This window comes from Pseudogymnoascus verrucosus (genome assembly GCF_001662655.1).
Source record: "Pseudogymnoascus verrucosus strain UAMH 10579 unplaced genomic scaffold scaffold_24, whole genome shotgun sequence".
In the NCBI taxonomy this organism is placed as follows: Eukaryota; Fungi; Ascomycota; class Leotiomycetes; order Thelebolales; family Thelebolaceae; genus Pseudogymnoascus; species Pseudogymnoascus verrucosus.
Window position 1 is genome coordinate 165,469 of NW_017263675.1, and position 16,161 is coordinate 181,629.

Below are 16,161 nucleotides of genomic sequence, written 5' to 3' on the forward strand. Positions count from 1 at the left end.
CATTATTGCCAGTCCACTGAAAACCCCACTGTCAGTCCACCGTCACTTTTTGGGTTGCTGTGGGTGTGATTGGGCAGCCCTCAGCCGATTTAGGGGTATACTTTGGTACGGTGGTGTACTCAAAAGAGTGGTGGTGATTATGATTCCCTGGATCCCGGACGGGGTTTGCTAACCCCTGAACCCCAGGTTGGCGGGTGGGATTGGACGGGTGCTTGGATAGATTTTGGGGCATGTTTTGCGGCGGGTGATTTGCGGTACAGGAAGAGTACAGGATGCACTCTCTACTGTACTGACTGTACTGACTGAGCTGACCGATCCGAAGACAACGCAGTCAACACCCAGCTCAGACTGTATTGATACTGCAGGAATCACAACAGATATTCCCGTACGACGACAACAAGCACCACAAACACGGCAAGAGAAAAGCGGTGGAGAGAAGCCGATTGTACTAGTACCGCCATTCAAGCCACAGATTCAAAGCAGGAGACTGGTAGACAGAAGAAGGGAGAGGCGGTGGGAGAGAGGGAGGAACCGTCCAATAGTCGTGGCTACCTGCTGTATTTTATGCGTCTATCCTTCCGGTATGCATGTCGTACTGCACTCGACGGCGCAGTTTTATAACATGTACTGTACTACTCATGATCGAGGACTCGAATACTCGAACACATACTATAGTAACATACTATAGTACATCCTTTGTACACACTTTTTTGTCCTTCCTCCCTAATCCATGGCTGTTTGCTTGCTTGCTCGCTTCTATTCTGGAGCTCTCCTCCTCTCGGTTGCATGGATCTAATCCCTCCCTGCATTACCCACTACTACCCCATTACAGTACAGTGCGAACTTTCTTAGCTTTCTCCAACCGATTCTCGAGTCCCGCCTCACATCGCACATCGCTCATCGCGCAGCTTAAAACTCCCTTGCGCTGTGTGTACTATTGGACGAAAAGAGGAAACGCCGTCGCTCACCTCTCTTTTGCCTCTTGGTACCAGCACAGTACTCTCCCAACCCGTCGCTGTCGGCAAGCCACTTACTTCCCTCCTCTTAGTTCCGTGCTTCCTGCAACAATACCTTCCAGACTCCCGCCCGAAACATTTCTCCCTCGTCCTCTTGCCCTTCTCTTTGCTTCACTCGTTCGCCCCCTCAGACACTGAGCTTCCCTGAACAGCTGGGCCCGACACTGCAGAACAGACCGGCCCCTTGCGCGTCCCTCCGCACAACCCCTCATTCCGCCTCTGAAAGCCTGCCATCTCCCTGCCGCTGCACCGTTTCGTACACCTGCAACGAACCACCAACCCGGATCCCAAGCTTCGACACAAACAGCCGCACCTCCCCCCTCTCCCCCACCCACCTCACTGTCAACATCTCGTCATTCAGTCCTGCAGATCTCCTACCCGCTCCACGACCCCCGTTTGCGCCAGGGAGGGTCGCACCTGCGCCAGCAGACTCCGAAAACAGAACAACGGGGACGTACTGTACTTCCGAGAGTATCCAAGGGTTGTTCAAGGGTCATATCTAGTCAGTTACCTTAGCTCAGAGTGCGCGCTAGCTCGTCCTGCGGTTTAGGTCCCGATCGATCTTACTCCCACAGTCGGGAGAGCCCAGCCCGGCAAACATCCACCCACCCACCTACCCGCCACACCCACCACAACACCATCACCAGCTATACACTGCACATCGACTCGCTCAAAAGGAGCAAACACTTCCTGCCCGTGTACGACGCTGCTCCATGAACTGCTGCTCGCCACTCCTCGAACTACTACTGGCCACAACCACGGCCATGCTCCTATACATTTGATCCCCTCACCCGCAGAATCTCTCGAGCTGTCGTGTCTCTGTCGAATTCCCTTGGGAAGACAGCCCTCCAAGTTGGACTCTGACGCAGATGGTGCCCTGCCCTCGTCGAAATCCTGTGCTACCGCATCCGCGCTGTGAACTTTGCAACCCGAAAGCCCCATCTCAGACCGTCGATACACAGACACACACACACCGCCTCCTGACCGTCGGTTCTGGTCGCACATACCCGGACGAGTGCATGGGATTAGACGCTCGCTGGTGTCATTTTTTGCCATAGCCCCTCAGAGTGGAATCTCTGCGTCTTAATGCCCAGCGCATCGCCCATACTTATAAGTCGACATGGATACTGGACCCCCCGACGCGAAACGCATACGGGCTGATCCGAGCCCTTGGTCTGCGAACGAGTCCCATATTCATAGACATCCCGGAGGACACCCGTACCCTCAGGCAACGCTTCCGCAACCACAACGTCGACTATCAGGCCCCCGGCAACACTACGAGCCGGACAATACGCGCCGACACTCACAAGCCCATCCCTACGATTCCTACGGAACGCTAGGGCCGCGAGATCCAGCCATCAAGCCAGATCCCAACGAGCCACCCCCGTTACCCAACTCGAGGCCACACTCGGAGGGACGCCGCAACGAGGGCCACGCCAATATCCCCCCGGGCGACTTGCGCGTCCAACATATGAGACCATACGATCAGCCGCCGGCCCCGTCACAGGGCCCCCAGCATTACATCCCGCAATCGCAACCGCAACAGTCACCGATGCATACGCCTCGGCCAGGGCAGATTGCCTACGAAGGAAATGGCATGTACGAGCAGAATGGAGGAGAGGGGGCATCGGGGGTTCCATTCGAGTATACGGGGGTCGCGAGCTCACAGAAGAAGCGAACGCCACGAACTACAATGGTAAGGAAGCATAACCCCATGAGCCCACATCGTGGGTGGAAACTTACCTGTGTATAGGCTTGCGACGCTTGCCGCGCTGCGAAGGCGAAATGTACCGATCCCAAGCCGTGCCAGGGATGTAAAGACAAAGGCATCGACTGCAAATTTCCTGAGCCTGCCCAGAAACCGTAAGTGCAGAAGAGATTTGTGAAGTGATAATGCTGACGCCACCAGGGCTGATAGGGCACAGTCGGATATAATAACTCGTATGGGCGAGCTGATCAAGGAGGTCCAAGATTCGCGCGCGAGTGTCGTACGTGAGGTTAGGCAGCTTAGACGTGAGGTTACGAGACTGCATGATCGGCAAAGGGTCATTGAAAGGGGCCTTTGCCCAGCTAATCCTGGCTTGTCTGTTCTTCTGGACGCTTACGACGAAAAGACGCGCCAGATAAAAAAAGAAGACGACGCCGATGACCTATATGAATTGGAACGACCCACAAAAAGGCACAAGTCGGAAACAAATGGCGTCGGTTTCACCCACCCCGAAGATGATGGGCTTGGGGATGACCAGGCGGATTCGGATGATGGGAGCGAGAACCACGCCGTGGCGAATGTGCCACCTGGCGAACCTGCGATACCCGAGGGCCACACCACTGGTGCTGCCCTCGTCCTCCTGTGGGACGCAGTGGGGGCCATGGTGAAGGAACCGATGAAGAAAGACAAAAACAGAGGCCTTAACCCACTACGGCGCGAGATTAGTCGCGGAGTTTTGAGTCTGTACGGACGTGGTGAGGGTTTTGAACGGTCAGTAGGATACGACAAGGACTCTATGCCAGACTACGGCCTCGAACCTCCGAGGTCGAGCAGCGATACCTATTCTGATCCGGCACATTCACCAACAGTTGAGCAAATTTGGAGCCAAGGCGCACAAAGCCCCGTGGCAGACTCCTACCTGTTCCGCGCCGAGAGCGATGCTAGAGCGGCCGCGGTTGATACAACAGGGCCTCCGATCCTAGATGAAAAAACGGTGCGGCGCCTAGCGGCGAGCTACATGAATTATTTAAATGTCATGCATCCAATCATAACCCAGAAGTCCCTCGACGGGATGATTACCAAATTCCTGCAGAATGTGCAGAGTGTTGGGGCGCCAGAGAAAGATGGAGCAGGGTACAACTTCGCGTCGTTTGCCGGCAATACTGATACCACCGGTTCCAAGCGGAAACGGTCGCCAACGGTGTCAGGCTCCGATCATACTTTTGCACCACAGCTCGGCCACGGGTGGCGCCAGCAGACAATCAGCGAGGCCATCGTGCTCTTGATCCTAGCTTTGGGCAAGGTATGCGAGCACCAGAGCAAGATTCCCGATGTCGTCCCAAACAACGATAGCTCGACAATGAACTCGCCTGCGAATCATGTCTCGCCCCCGATAATGCACCAGTCGCCACAGTTGTCATCGCACTCGTCGACGCTGCCGTCGCCGATTATGCAGGACCGGGCACATCATCGCAGCTCAAGCGACATACCCAGTGCCCGATACCCACCTGGTACGCGTAACCTCGATATTGTACCTGGCTTGCCGTATTTTGCCGCTGCCACGGAAATCCTAGGAAACCACCAAGGCGGCACAGGACTGCCATTCGTTCATGCCTGCTTGCTTGCCGGCTTGTACCATAGCCAACTTAGCCGTGTGCTGCAGAGCCACGCGTGTTTGAAGGAGGCTGGATATGCGCTGACCATTATGTTGAAACCGTGAGTTTCCCTTCCTCTTCTGACACGGGAACTCGTCTTGTCTCGTGCTGTACGGTATACTAACCCGAAATAGACATCTTCCACGTTATAAGCAGATGCTAGAGGATATGGGCGATGCAGTTCGGCGACCTCAGATCAAGTGGCTTCCGGAAGATAACCGTACCCTGTTTACGTTCTGGACTTGCCTCCAGCTAGAGAGGTGTGTATCCCCGTGTCTTAGCTGCGAACCCAACTGACTTTGTGGCAGTGACATCGTCGCCGAGCTAGACGTACCACAATCGGCTATCCTCTCGCTTGAGTCTATAATGCCGTGGCCGAACCTGGCCATGGCGGAACGTAACAACGAGATATCCGCGAAGGCATCATGGTGCTATTCCATGCAGCTCGTATACCGGAAGAAACTTAATATTATACACCGGGATCTGTATGGTCCAGGGAAGGAGAATGGTACGTTCCGGTCTCCCCAGAAGCAATTAGGCGACTAACGTGACCCCTTTTCACAGAGTACCAGCTTGCAGAAGTGAACAAGCTCCCAAAGTTCCCTTACATCAACGCGATGCTCGATGAGCTTAAGAAAGTGATGGACACCAACCCCAACCTCGTGTGGGGCGGGGACGACCCTCCATCCTCGGACATCCTCGAGGCGCGGCTGCGTGCTAAGATGTACGGTGCGGAGGTTATCACGACCCGTCATTTCTTGCGCATGGTACTTAATAGCCGATATGACGGTAATCAAAATATGGTGATCTCAGCGCCGATCATGGAGTTTGCGCAGCAGTGTATTCGCGCCATGTTCCACTCGGCGCAGGCGTTTTGGGGCATCCAGGGTGGAAGGCTTGTGGTTACTAATGTTTGGGGGACGTCACATGCGTAGGTTCCTACTTTTCTTTAGTCCCGTTTCTTCCGTCCTGATTGCCTATTTGCTGCCCAATTATTCTCTACGTGTCTTTGCGGACGTTGGATCTTACAGAGCGCACCTCCCTGGTGCATTACAAAAGCTAATACACCACAATAGCCAATGGGGACATGCCATCGTCCTTCACGCCGCCTACAGGGACCCCCGGTTGCGCCCTTACGTTCCCAAGCGCGATCTAATAGAGCTAACCAAACGGGTACGCCAATTCCTCGTGTCGGTGGCGCACCCAAGTAGTGCTCTTGCGGACGACATTCGAATCCTAGACTATGCGACTGATGCGTCGGGGTTGGGGGAGGAAGTTGCAGCGATGTCGAGGAGAGGATCACGAGTGGGGTCAAGGGGAGGATCGGGTGGAGCGGGAAGCAGTTTTGGATCAAACGGCCCAGATGTGGGGTCGCATAATAGGGCTTAAGGGGCCGCGGCGTGGCTGCTAACCTTGGTTGCGGCAACGAACGGATTGTGTCAGCCCGGCAAATATCGGACATGCTTGGAACCTCCGACACATTCGACACCTTGGCTCATTACGGTGTATATGTACGGATATATCTACATATACCCATCCCGGTACCGCGCACAACAGAACGCGCGCATACGGATCATACATTTTACCTCATCTAATTTCAACACATATAGCACGGTGACAACACAACACATCACCTTCTCTGGCGCGGCTGCAACGGACAGGCAGCGCGCATCGTACATATACACTTACGCATATACTTACTCACGTACATACCCACACCTGAACACATAACCAAACACCAAAACCGAGGATGTGGATAGGTGAACGGGGTGAACGGGTGAGCGGGGCGGACGGATAGGGGCGTGGACAGGGCGGCTACTTGACATAATGTTTTTTTTTGGCGGCATTTGATTTTATTTTCGCGCATGGTGGGGGAGGTGGATGGATTGGGGGGTGGGGGGATACCATGGAAATGGAGGGGGCACAAGGAACAACAAGGGGTTGGGGGGATGGAGGATTGGGTGGGGGGGGCTGGCTTTTTGAAATACCTTACCATTTTATGCGTATTTTTGCGAATTTAGCCTTGTTTGGCTTTTGCTTTTTGCGTTTGGGCGGCATGCGATTTGCGATTTGCGAATTAGCTCTCTTTTGTTTGTTTGACTGTAAGGGGGTAGTATATTGGTGAGGTGAAGGAAACAAACACGCGTGGGAGATGGCACGCCGCGAGGCAGATAACAAGAGGCTGGGGGCTGTTCGTAGCTCAGATAGATGAAATATCAAGGGAGGGATGTTGTTACTCATATATGGTCTGGATGGTATTCATGTGATTGATGTGAGAGTCGTAACGTCGTAACCAAGGTAATCTATCCCATCTCATACTTCCTGTTTCGCTCGGCGTGTGGAGTGTTCCTCCACTCCATCCCGGTCTATCTCCTAGCCCATAACCCCTCTCTGGTCATCCAGCCCATACTAACTTACTTGAAATTGAAGCCACCGACACACCCACCCACAACAACTACAGCATTACACCCACCACCGCAACCCAACCATCCGCATACGCGCACTCGCGCATTAGGTCCTCAAGCGTGGCGTGTAGTGGCACACGGGCGCCGTGCAGGATTGCGGCAGCGAGGATAGGGTCGCGGCGGGAGGGGAAGAGGGTGGGGATGAGGGTATGGAGTGCGTGGCCTAGTGTTTGATGGTCATCTGTGAGGGGTTAGTAATCTGCAGGAAACATTGGGGTGTGGAAGGCGAAAAGGAAGGACAGAACGCACTATTTGGCAGCCGAGGCGGAACGAGTCCTTGGATGACGCGAAAGGAACCGGTGTTGTTGGTGCCGCTGTCAGGGTGAGGGATGTATATTCGTAGTGGGATATGCCGCAGTGGTGAGGCGGGGTTGAGGAGGGGGCGGGTGAGGGCCGCAAAGACGGGGCAGTTGTCTATGGGTGGGGTTGTTAGTTATTGACCATATATATGATGCGGATGAGGTTGAAGACAAGGGGAAGCAAGGGGGTAACGAACTATCTTTCACGGCGTCCCATAGCGCAGTTGAGTTCTCGGCTGACATGGACATAATCCCCTTTGCGCTCCCATATCGGAGGAAATCAGCCTGTCTCTCATTAGCACTCATCTCATCCACCTCCTCGGGAAACAGAATACATCAACTCACCTCCTTAACACTATTCATAAACCCATCCGCAACTCCCCTCTCTCCCACCCCCCACCCATCCCCAACCTCTATCCTCCATGGAAGCTGCGGCGCATATAGATCCGCCAGCAACCCCGCAGGAAGGAGGCGTAACTCGATTCCCTCGTGTGTGAATGAGGAGAGCGGGACCTGGAAGAAGACCGAGAGGCGCGGGAGGAGGAGAGGGAGGTAGGAAAGCCGCGGGATGTTGAGGAGGTAGGGCGGAGGCGGGCCGGAGGAGGGGTGGAGGGAGGGGGCGAGGGTGATGTGGAGGGGGACTGTTGCGGACCAGATTTGGGTTGTTAGAGGGCTGGCCATGGTTGGGGTTGTGGGGTTGGAGGTGGAAGAGGAAGGTGGGATGGGGTGGAAGGTGGGTGTTTGGAGGCGAGGCTGGGGTTTGGGCGAGGCTGAGATGTGGGGGTTTGGGTGTAGCCTTGGGGTTGTGTGGTAGCCTCGTCTTTGGTGGGGGGTTTGAAAGATCATGACAACATGATACTTTTTCAGCGTGTACGCTTATTAAATAATAGGAAGACATAAATTTGTCAGTAAATCCAACATTTTAATTAATTAGACAGTCTTTTATGAAGCCAAAAACCAAAAAAGAACTCCAAATTTCCATCCATCAATCACTTCGGCCCAGCATCGTCCACAAGCCATCAAACTGTCAACAGCGGTATTGCTCAAGCCCACACAATCACATTCTTTTTTTTGGGGGCCATTTGGACTGCTATACCATCAGTGAAGGCCCCATTAGGTGTTTTGAAAGATGAACTAACTCCTCCAAATACTGAGAATGAATAGCCTCGCCTCCGAGCTTGTCAATACCCAGCACATCCGGCATGACAGGGCTGTAAATGCTGCCATTGGCGATAATGAGTTTATCAAATTCTTCCTCTGGAGTTTGAACCTGATCTGTTGATGCTTATTATCCACTCGCCACCCTTTTCTGATCGACTGATCCCCATCACGTTACTACCCAGCCGCAAAGTGGGCCTGAGCTGAAAATTGTCGACATACTCCCCCAAGTATTTTGAACTTGAGCACTGGTCGGATAGTCCGGTACATCTGGCATATTAATATTAGCTTGGAGCAACCGGGACGGAGGTTTCGGGAAAGCGCCCACCGTCAGGAAATAGGAGGTTGGTTAACGACTTCTGAAGTCCAGCTGTTACCATCCACTCTCTTGGCTTCAAGAGTGATTATGTTTTGGACATACCCGCTGTTTCGATTGATTCGAGGTGGTAGCTGTATTTATCAGTGACTGCTAGAAATATAAATCCAAAGAGAACTCACTCGGCAACACTGACGTTTGAGCTTGATCAGTCCTGACTGTCCAAAGGGCCTCAATGTATTCACTTCGGTCATATCCCACTACATCAAAGCCGACTTCAAGCATATTCTTCACCGTAACAATGCCATATACGCCTGGAAAGTAAACAGGGTTTCCAACGATTCTCAGTTAAATGCCCAGCGGTATCGTGAAATGAGGCAAAACTGGAAGATCCAGAGTATTGGGAATAACGACATTTGGACAGTGTCACGGGACAATATTAATGAACGCTCGCCGGATCCGTTCGGGAATATCACGTTTTAAAGACAAAGACGTACCAACACACCTAGAAAACAAGGGAGGTGACTTTCATCGAGAGTTGAGTTGTCGTTTTATCCGTCGCTTTAAACGCGGGAAGGTGTTGATGATAGGGAAGGTGAGACGCTAATAATGGTCTTGGTATTGTTCTCATCTTTGAACCGAGACGAGACGGAACCAACACTGCAGATCAGCGATGCATTACAGCACAGCAAACCCCTCAATCGATGGGGTCTGAGACTCACGACCCTTATTGCTGATGTTGGAAGATTGAAATAGATCATCCCCTTGCGGTAGGATGCGAGTTGCTAAAGGGAGTCTGAAAAGGGAAGGAGTCTTGACAGGGAGTCATCATAATTCATTCCTATGTGTAGCAAGTAGCAAGTAGCGCTTTCCTCCCAACGCCGTGTCATAACCCACCAATCGATCGAATCCCTAGCAGCAAACAAAGCTCCTTCCGTCGAAACCCCCACAAAGCAAAGCTCATATCTCAGATCGCTCCTCTGGAGACAATCTCACCCTCCCTACCATCACAACCAGTTCTCAAACCAGGCAACAGCCTGCTTGAACGCATCTTCCATGGCGTACAAGTTCTTCTTCACGCTCATATCGGTCCTGAGCGCAAAGCCATGGTCGACGCCTCCATAGACGTTGATCTGGAATGGGATCTTCAGGTCAATCAGGATCTTCTCCGCGTCATAGCGGTTCTTCTGGGTGAAGATGCTGTCGATTTCTGTCCAGGGTAGGTGTTGTCAGTTTGGTTGCTCTCTGGAATTTTGTCCGTGTTGGTGGTGGGGAGGGGAGGGGGTCTGAGCTGAGTCCAGGGGGCTGCTAGGGACTTACCAGATGCAGCGATCGACACAGGCTTTGTGATAGCCCAGAACTCGTCGGTCGTAATAAAGGACGGATGAGCTAGGTATCCCGAGTCCAGAAGTCCCTCGCCCTTGAGGTTACGGACCACGTACTATTATTGAGACATTAGCGGGCTACTCTGGGATCCCTGAACAAGAAACCCTTTGTGCATGCAGCGGTACTTACCTTAGCGCCGAAGCAGTACCCAACTCCAGCGATCCTCTCGACCTTCAAAGTCTCGCGCAGGTGAGCAATGACCTTCGCGACGATAGGATCCACGAGATCCGGTGGGTGTCTCTGGACCCAAGCAGGGATATCCACATTCTTGCTATCGAAATCGTCAGTGGACAAGGTATCGCCATCCAGCAGATCCGGGACGATCGTGAGCAATCCGCGCGCGGCGAAGTTGTCGGCAACCAGCTTGGCGTTCTGGTAGATGCCGAAGATGTCGCCAAAGATGATGACCGCTTTTTCGGTTGAGTTGCTGGCGGGACGTGCGAAGTAGACGTCAACTGTTGGTATGTTGGTATTGGTTCACTTTGTGTTGGGGCCTTGGAGTGGGGGAGATGAGATGTGACAGGTGAATCAAAGGTGGCGTATTGAGAGATGCAGGCTAAGACTTACTATCACCAATCTTCTCCATCGTTCCCGTCGTAGTTCCTTCATGTAGAGTTCCTTTGGCGCAGCAGGCTGCTGGTGGAAGGGAGATCATGGAGGGGGCCATTTTGAGGTTTGGATTTGGGGTGTGTTGGTTGTAGAGTGGAATTGTGTCTGGCAGAGAGAGATGGGTGAATTTGAATGCAATTTTGAGGACAAAGGACAGGATGTGGGCTTTATACTCGAATTATGAATTCTGCTTTGAAATCGGCCAAAGAGTTCTTTGGATTGTTGATCTTGGATTTGGAGTTTGAGGAGGTTGAAGTCGGATAAGCCGTCAAAAACATTCGGGTGTGGGCGTTGGAGTTTGAGTCGCAATAAGCGGATTGCTACACCAACAATTTGAGATCGACCGGCGCGCGGAGAAGCACCCACCAGCGATTGGTTCATGTTATCCCATCACTTCTATCACATCGTCGCATTATGCAGCCAGAAAGTATGGAATCACAATCAACAGCTCTAAATATACGGTATACACTCATCAAGCTGTGACTCAACGAGCTGAAAGCAACAATGGTGACTTGACAGATGATCATAAAAGCAATAGTACAAAATGAAGCCAACTGTCTGAGATCTCAGCCGTCCCCGGCGGCAACAGAGCTGAGAAAGTCATTGAACCAAAAGGCGAAAATGTCACCCCATCGGCCTCAAGACAGACAGCCCCGTTTCTCGCGGAAATAGAACCCAGTAGAGTTTCACCCATTGTCCCATTGTCCCATGTGAAATTGAAATGTGACTGTTGCCAGATGTATCTACAAGACGGAAAAATAGCGGTGACTCTCAGTGCAGAATTCCACCACCTACTCGGAGGAGGATGTCGATCACAGGTATGCTGGATTGGATGCACTGATCCCCCTAGATCGTTCCAAGAGACGCAAGGGACGATAATCCGGGAGATCTGCACCAGGGGGTGCTAGATGGGCGTGGATGGTATTGGGCTGGGACACTGAGATGCACCCGTTAAGGCAGAGTTTGCGAGCTGGGACGACGAGGAGAGGTGGATTAATATGTGATCTCGGCGACATATGCGCTGTCCACCTTCGTCTTGGTTGTAGCTCCCGGAGACAGGTTAGCTAGCTGACGGATTAGTTCACTAGCATTTGCGGCGTCCTGGACCAGCTCCAGGCTCTTTTATCTCCAGTTGTCATTTGTTGATGAGCACAGTAGAGAGTTCAGAATAAATTCGTTGGTGTATGGGTTCTCAGACCTATAGCATGTGTAACGCAGAGCAACTCATCACATCCACAGCGTTGCATTGTATGACTCGTTGCTTAAAACTAACTCCTTAGTTGGCGGTTCGGCGGAATAGGTAAACTATAGCAAGATAAAGATCATGAACTGCCCTCCCTCGCATTGATGATAGGATATGTAGATATTGATAGAGCTTGCCTTTATTAGAACTTCCCTTTATTAGACAGCCTCATAAACCTTCAACAATGGCAGAAAGACAAAAGATCGCAGGTTAGTCCCCTCCCTCACCCCACCCCCACCCCTAGCTTTAACTAGGGGATTAAGGGAATGAGATGAGAAGACAATTCTAACGGGTTAGTGGTCGGATCGGGCATGGCTGGATTGGCCGCTGCATGGGCTTTACACAATGATCCATCTGGCAAATTCGATGTCACCGTCTTTGAGAAAGTATCATCCCCCAACATCATTTTTCGGCCTCAAAATTCATCACTAACCCATCCCAGGGTAACGCCTGCGCCCTCGATGGCTACTCCTATACACCCCCCGGTGCCAAGAGCTCCCGCATCGACATCCCCATGCGTGTATTCTCAGGAGAATACTACGCCAACCTCTTCAAGCTTGTGGCCCAGTTCAACGTCCCCGCCAAGCCACGCCGTTTCCTCTTCGTCTTCACGCGCGAGGAACATGAGAGGCCGTATTTTATCCATGCCTCCAACAAGCATAGGATGTTCCCTCCGAATACAACGCCAAACCCTAGCCTCTATCAGAGAATTAGGCATTTGATCTTATCGGTAATCCTGGGGTTGTGCTATGCGGTGTTTGCGTTTGGAGTCAAATTCTTTCCGCCGGGTGTTGGCGGGCCGGGTGATGCGGCGGGAACCGAGACTATTGAGCATTACTGCAATAGGCTTTTCCTGCCGCAGTTCTTCCTCAACGACTATCTTGTTCCCCTATTCTCGTCCGTGGCGACTTGCTCTCACGATGACTTCCGCACTTTCCCAGCCGTGTATATCACCGATTATAAGAAATATACGTCGGGCAATGATCACAACTCTGTGACGACGATGCAGGCTATGCAGGAGAAGCTCGTTTCTAACAATCTCCGCATCAAGCTCAGACATCCAGTCACCAATATCGAGAGCCAGACTGATGGGACCGTTAAATGCACAATCGTGGATCTAGATGATAACAAGAAAGAAAGCATCGAGACTTTTGCAAAAGTGATAACTGCTACCTCTTCTCATGCTCTCGCACACCTCTATAAGCCGGCGAGACCAATGGCATCTCAACTTCCAATTTGCGAAGCTGAGGTCGTCGTTCACAGTTCGTCTCCTTCTTCCCTCCTTTCATTATCCAACCCTACTAACTCCTCCCAGCTGACTACACCATAATGTCCCATGTCATCTCCCGCAAAGGCCCCTTCGCCAAGAAGCCCCTTTCCGACCTCACCGCCGAGGAATTCCTCGCCTCAACTGAGTGGCTCAACCCCGACGCCTCGAGTGCGGACATCCTGGCCCTTCAAACCCGCCGCTCTCCCTCGGGCGAGGAATGGACAGAAGCCACGCACGTTCATAGCTCTGGTATTCTCGTCACCGTGCGTCCAGTGATTTACTCCAAGAGCCCAACCCCTAGCGAGGCCGTCTATGGGAGCATGAATAAAACTCCCCGCCTGCCACCTGCCTATGTCATTGCAGATGACAAGGTTGCCCACAAGGCTGTCTTCTACCGTATGTTGAGCAACCCGCAGAGACGGGAGCTGATCCGTGCGGCGTTCTCGAAGGAGGCTCCTGGGTCCGGAGGAAAGAAGGCCACGGAGAGAGAGGGGTTGTTGAATGGTGCGACTAAGACTCAGGGGTGGAGGAACGGAGATGGTGGAGTATTTGCGACAGGCAGCTGGAACAACGACAGTCTTACATTGCTTGAGAATTGCGTAAGGACGGCGTTGACAGCCGCAAAGGAGTTGGGTGCTGAACTTCCCTTCGAGGTCGTGGAACGAACGTCATTTTAGAGCGGGTTCTCTTTTGCTAGTGATTGTCGTCTTAGTTCTTCGTAACCAATGGCATACACATTTCTTTTCTCGTAGGAAATCAACGCACTGCTCATGTAGTTTATTGTGGACTATTGAATTATCAAATCAGAATCAAACGACTCCAAGGGCTCAAAACTCCACATATTCCACATATGTTGCCATACCGTCCTGCAGTAAACCCTCAAATTATGCTTCTTCACATCCGTTGCATACAGGGGATTCAGCATTATACCCTTAACCTTATCATGCAAGCGCTGCGCGATCGCTGACGGGTCCACAATGCCATCCCCATCCGACAACCCAGTATGCGCACCATTAGCATCTCCCGCCTCCTCAACAAGCGTCGGGCTATCAGTAATCTCATCCGTGCCCGTCTCCCAATAGTCAAAGTCAACAGTGACAGCCGTGCCATAGGAAAAGCTATACAAGTTCCGTAACATCTCCAGCGTCTCAGCCCAGGCGCAGGCTACGCGCCAGCGGCTCTGCCACGAGCGGATGATATCGAGCAGCTTTGCGAAGTTGACTTCTGCGACATCCTTGGGGCATTTATCGCATGTCTGCGTGTATAGGATCCAAAGGTGGACAGCGGCTGATGTCATAAGTGCGTTTGCGGCGAAGGGAGACTGGAGGAGCTGTTGGTCTTGTTCGGTGCCTTGGGTGAGCATGGTGGCCATGTCCGTGAGGGCGTGGACGCTGTCGATGCAGCATTCGATGATGGGGGCGTCGGAGTAGTCGAGGGAGAGGCCGGCGGCGTCGTAGCTGGCTGCTTCGTCGACTTGGAGGGTGGCGAGGCTGTATTGGGAGTCGAGTTGGGGGAGGTACTCTTGGTGCATTACGCAACGGGAGTGGAAGAGTAATAGGTTTAAGTTGACGAAGGCCTGGGCTTGGCCTGTGACTTGGTGTAATTTGTAATTCTGAGGTGACCACCGTAGACTTGGAGGCAGGGCAGCGGCGAAGTTATCGATGGCTTTTGCGGTTTTATAGAACTCGCCTTCTGGATCCGTGGGTGCATATTTTGAGCTTCTGCGTCCCCCGGAGGTATGCAGAGTGGCCATATTCCCCCAAAGCTGGAGCATGGTGATATAGAACGGTGTAATGCCAAGTTGAGACAGCTGGTTCGTGTGCTGCAGGATGTTGTCAAGGGATGGGCCAGAATAATCCTCCTCAAAGGCAAATGAGTTCTCTGGACAGGGAAGCTGTATGAGGGCCGACATCTGGTTGATGGCGAATGGATGATTGCAGGAGTAGGAGATCAAACGGTCCACTACGAAACAGGCCCAGAAAGTTCTTCTTCGAACTTCTTTTTGCCCTGGGGAGTGCTGATTGAATTCCAAACCAAGATGCAGCGCTTGTGACATTCTTATGGCAGTGCCGGCATACATCCAGGCCTTTAAATTCGTCCAAGTTATCAGTTCGCGGATAGCGAGAACTAAGAACGCCTGGATATTATATACTAATGACCGGCCGATGATTAGAGAATAAAACATAATATAAAAGGGGAATAATACGCACCTGAAGGTTCGTCAGAGAGTCTTTGCGCATATCTCCTGGCAGATCGTGCATAATTGTCCGACAGCGCCACAGCCTCGAATCCAAAGTCTCTCAGTGCCTCATCATCGGGGATGTATAATGCTGAGAGACTGATAATAGACATTACTAGGAAAGGCGACCGAACGGCTAACACAGACATATCAAGACTTGGCTTGTGCAAGAAGGAGCACAGCTCTCCATCGTGGTGACGGGCTAGAAAGATACCTAGCAAGAGCTGAAGCAGATGAGCTTCTGGAAGGACACAAGCACTGTTACAGTCACCACGAACAGGGCCATCGAGTATAGGCCCTGCTCCCTTCAAAACCCTCCTATCAGTTCCTGATTCCACTTCGGCGTAGTCTAAGATCTGATAATAACCCCCTGGAGCAGGGGTACTAGGCCAAGTGCATCCCTTCTTGCGCTTCAGGCAGTTCCGACAATTCGGTCTAGTACCGCTGCATTTAACCTTGCTCTTTCGGCTGCCATGAAGTCAGTATCGACCCCTAAGCCATTCTAAACTGCTCGGCTTAGAAGATATACCATCGGTCGCACGCTTGAGGAGTGCGGCTGTGGGTTTCGGTGCCAGCCTTGGCCACCTTCATCTTGATCTGAAATCAACCGTCTCCAAGGCCCGGATGCCGCGGCACAGCGTCTGCTTCCTGACTAATCAGATCTGAGAAATTAACCGCTTGATTTCGGGTTCACAAAAACTAAAGTGCGTGTAACAGTCGATAGCAGTTGATGAGAGAGCTTCTTCTTGTTGTGTCACGGATTCGGAAGTTTGGTTGGTTCGTCATGTCCTACATTA

General features: G+C 52.2%; 5 protein-coding genes across 5 annotated transcripts; 2 read left to right on the forward strand and 3 right to left on the reverse strand.

The window, feature by feature from the left end:
• Window positions 1–686: 686 nt before the first annotated feature.
• On the forward strand, window positions 687–6,254 carry VE01_05782 (uncharacterized protein). The gene is made up of 7 exons (XM_018275242.2): window positions 687–2,712; window positions 2,770–2,879; window positions 2,926–4,440; window positions 4,514–4,639; window positions 4,688–4,887; window positions 4,944–5,310; window positions 5,456–6,254. Exons 1-7 carry the CDS (start codon window positions 2,137–2,139, stop codon window positions 5,766–5,768), a joined length of 3,207 nt encoding a protein of 1,068 aa, XP_018129963.1. The 5' UTR covers window positions 687–2,136; the 3' UTR covers window positions 5,769–6,254.
• A 326-nt stretch (window positions 6,255–6,580) lies between these two features.
• ATG5 (autophagy protein 5) lies at window positions 6,581–7,839 on the reverse strand. The gene is made up of 4 exons (XM_059463735.1): window positions 7,489–7,839; window positions 7,341–7,428; window positions 7,094–7,258; window positions 6,581–7,025 (listed from the first exon to the last, which is right to left on the reverse strand). Exons 1-4 carry the CDS (start codon window positions 7,822–7,824, stop codon window positions 6,835–6,837), a joined length of 780 nt encoding a protein of 259 aa, XP_059319666.1. The 5' UTR covers window positions 7,825–7,839; the 3' UTR covers window positions 6,581–6,834.
• Window positions 7,840–9,349: 1,510 nt separating this feature from the next.
• On the reverse strand, window positions 9,350–11,002 carry VE01_05784 (uncharacterized protein). Its single transcript, XM_018275244.2, has 4 exons — window positions 10,571–11,002; window positions 10,133–10,458; window positions 9,938–10,058; window positions 9,350–9,827 (listed from the first exon to the last, which is right to left on the reverse strand). Exons 1-4 carry the CDS (start codon window positions 10,668–10,670, stop codon window positions 9,625–9,627), a joined length of 750 nt encoding a protein of 249 aa, XP_018129958.1. The 5' UTR covers window positions 10,671–11,002; the 3' UTR covers window positions 9,350–9,624.
• Window positions 11,003–12,039: 1,037 nt separating this feature from the next.
• VE01_05785 (uncharacterized protein) lies at window positions 12,040–13,802 on the forward strand (the record flags this gene model as incomplete). Its single annotated transcript, XM_018275245.1, has 4 exons — window positions 12,040–12,064; window positions 12,153–12,241; window positions 12,298–13,117; window positions 13,171–13,802. 4 exons carry the CDS (start codon window positions 12,040–12,042, stop codon window positions 13,800–13,802), a joined length of 1,566 nt encoding a protein of 521 aa, XP_018129957.1.
• VE01_05786 (uncharacterized protein) lies at window positions 13,578–16,116 on the reverse strand. Its single transcript, XM_059463736.1, has 3 exons — window positions 15,894–16,116; window positions 15,336–15,832; window positions 13,578–15,276 (listed from the first exon to the last, which is right to left on the reverse strand). The coding sequence occupies exons 1-3, from the start codon at window positions 15,953–15,955 to the stop codon at window positions 13,913–13,915; spliced, it is 1,923 nt and encodes a 640-aa protein (XP_059319665.1). The 5' UTR covers window positions 15,956–16,116; the 3' UTR covers window positions 13,578–13,912.
• Between the last annotated feature and the right edge of the window lie 45 nt (window positions 16,117–16,161).

What these genes read in the sequence shown, in the direction of transcription:
- VE01_05782 (XM_018275242.2), top strand. Translation starts at nt 2,137, where the DNA reads ATGGATACTGGACCCCCCGACGCGAAACGCATACGGGCTGATCCGAGC. An exon ending in GAACGCCACGAACTACAATG is followed by an intron (nt 2,713 to 2,769) that starts GTAAGGAAGCAT and finishes ACCTGTGTATAG; the next exon opens with GCTTGCGACGCTTGCCGCGC. An exon ending in ACTTGCCTCCAGCTAGAGAG is followed by an intron (nt 4,640 to 4,687) that starts GTGTGTATCCCC and finishes ACTTTGTGGCAG; the next exon opens with TGACATCGTCGCCGAGCTAG.
- ATG5 (XM_059463735.1), bottom strand. Translation starts at nt 7,824, where the DNA reads ATGGCCAGCCCTCTAACAACCCAAATCTGGTCCGCAACAGTCCCCCTC. An exon ending in ATGGGACGCCGTGAAAGATA is followed by an intron (nt 7,259 to 7,340) that starts GTTCGTTACCCC and finishes CCCCACCCATAG; the next exon opens with ACAACTGCCCCGTCTTTGCG. An exon ending in TCCGCCTCGGCTGCCAAATA is followed by an intron (nt 7,026 to 7,093) that starts GTGCGTTCTGTC and finishes AACCCCTCACAG; the next exon opens with ATGACCATCAAACACTAGGC.
- VE01_05784 (XM_018275244.2), bottom strand. Translation starts at nt 10,670, where the DNA reads ATGGCCCCCTCCATGATCTCCCTTCCACCAGCAGCCTGCTGCGCCAAA. An exon ending in GGTACTGCTTCGGCGCTAAG is followed by an intron (nt 10,059 to 10,132) that starts GTAAGTACCGCT and finishes TCTCAATAATAG; the next exon opens with TACGTGGTCCGTAACCTCAA. An exon ending in TGTGTCGATCGCTGCATCTG is followed by an intron (nt 9,828 to 9,937) that starts GTAAGTCCCTAG and finishes TACCCTGGACAG; the next exon opens with AAATCGACAGCATCTTCACC.
- VE01_05786 (XM_059463736.1), bottom strand. Translation starts at nt 15,955, where the DNA reads ATGAAGGTGGCCAAGGCTGGCACCGAAACCCACAGCCGCACTCCTCAA. An exon ending in CCTCAAGCGTGCGACCGATG is followed by an intron (nt 15,833 to 15,893) that starts GTATATCTTCTA and finishes ACTTCATGGCAG; the next exon opens with CCGAAAGAGCAAGGTTAAAT. An exon ending in ACTCTCTGACGAACCTTCAG is followed by an intron (nt 15,277 to 15,335) that starts GTGCGTATTATT and finishes GCCGGTCATTAG; the next exon opens with TATATAATATCCAGGCGTTC.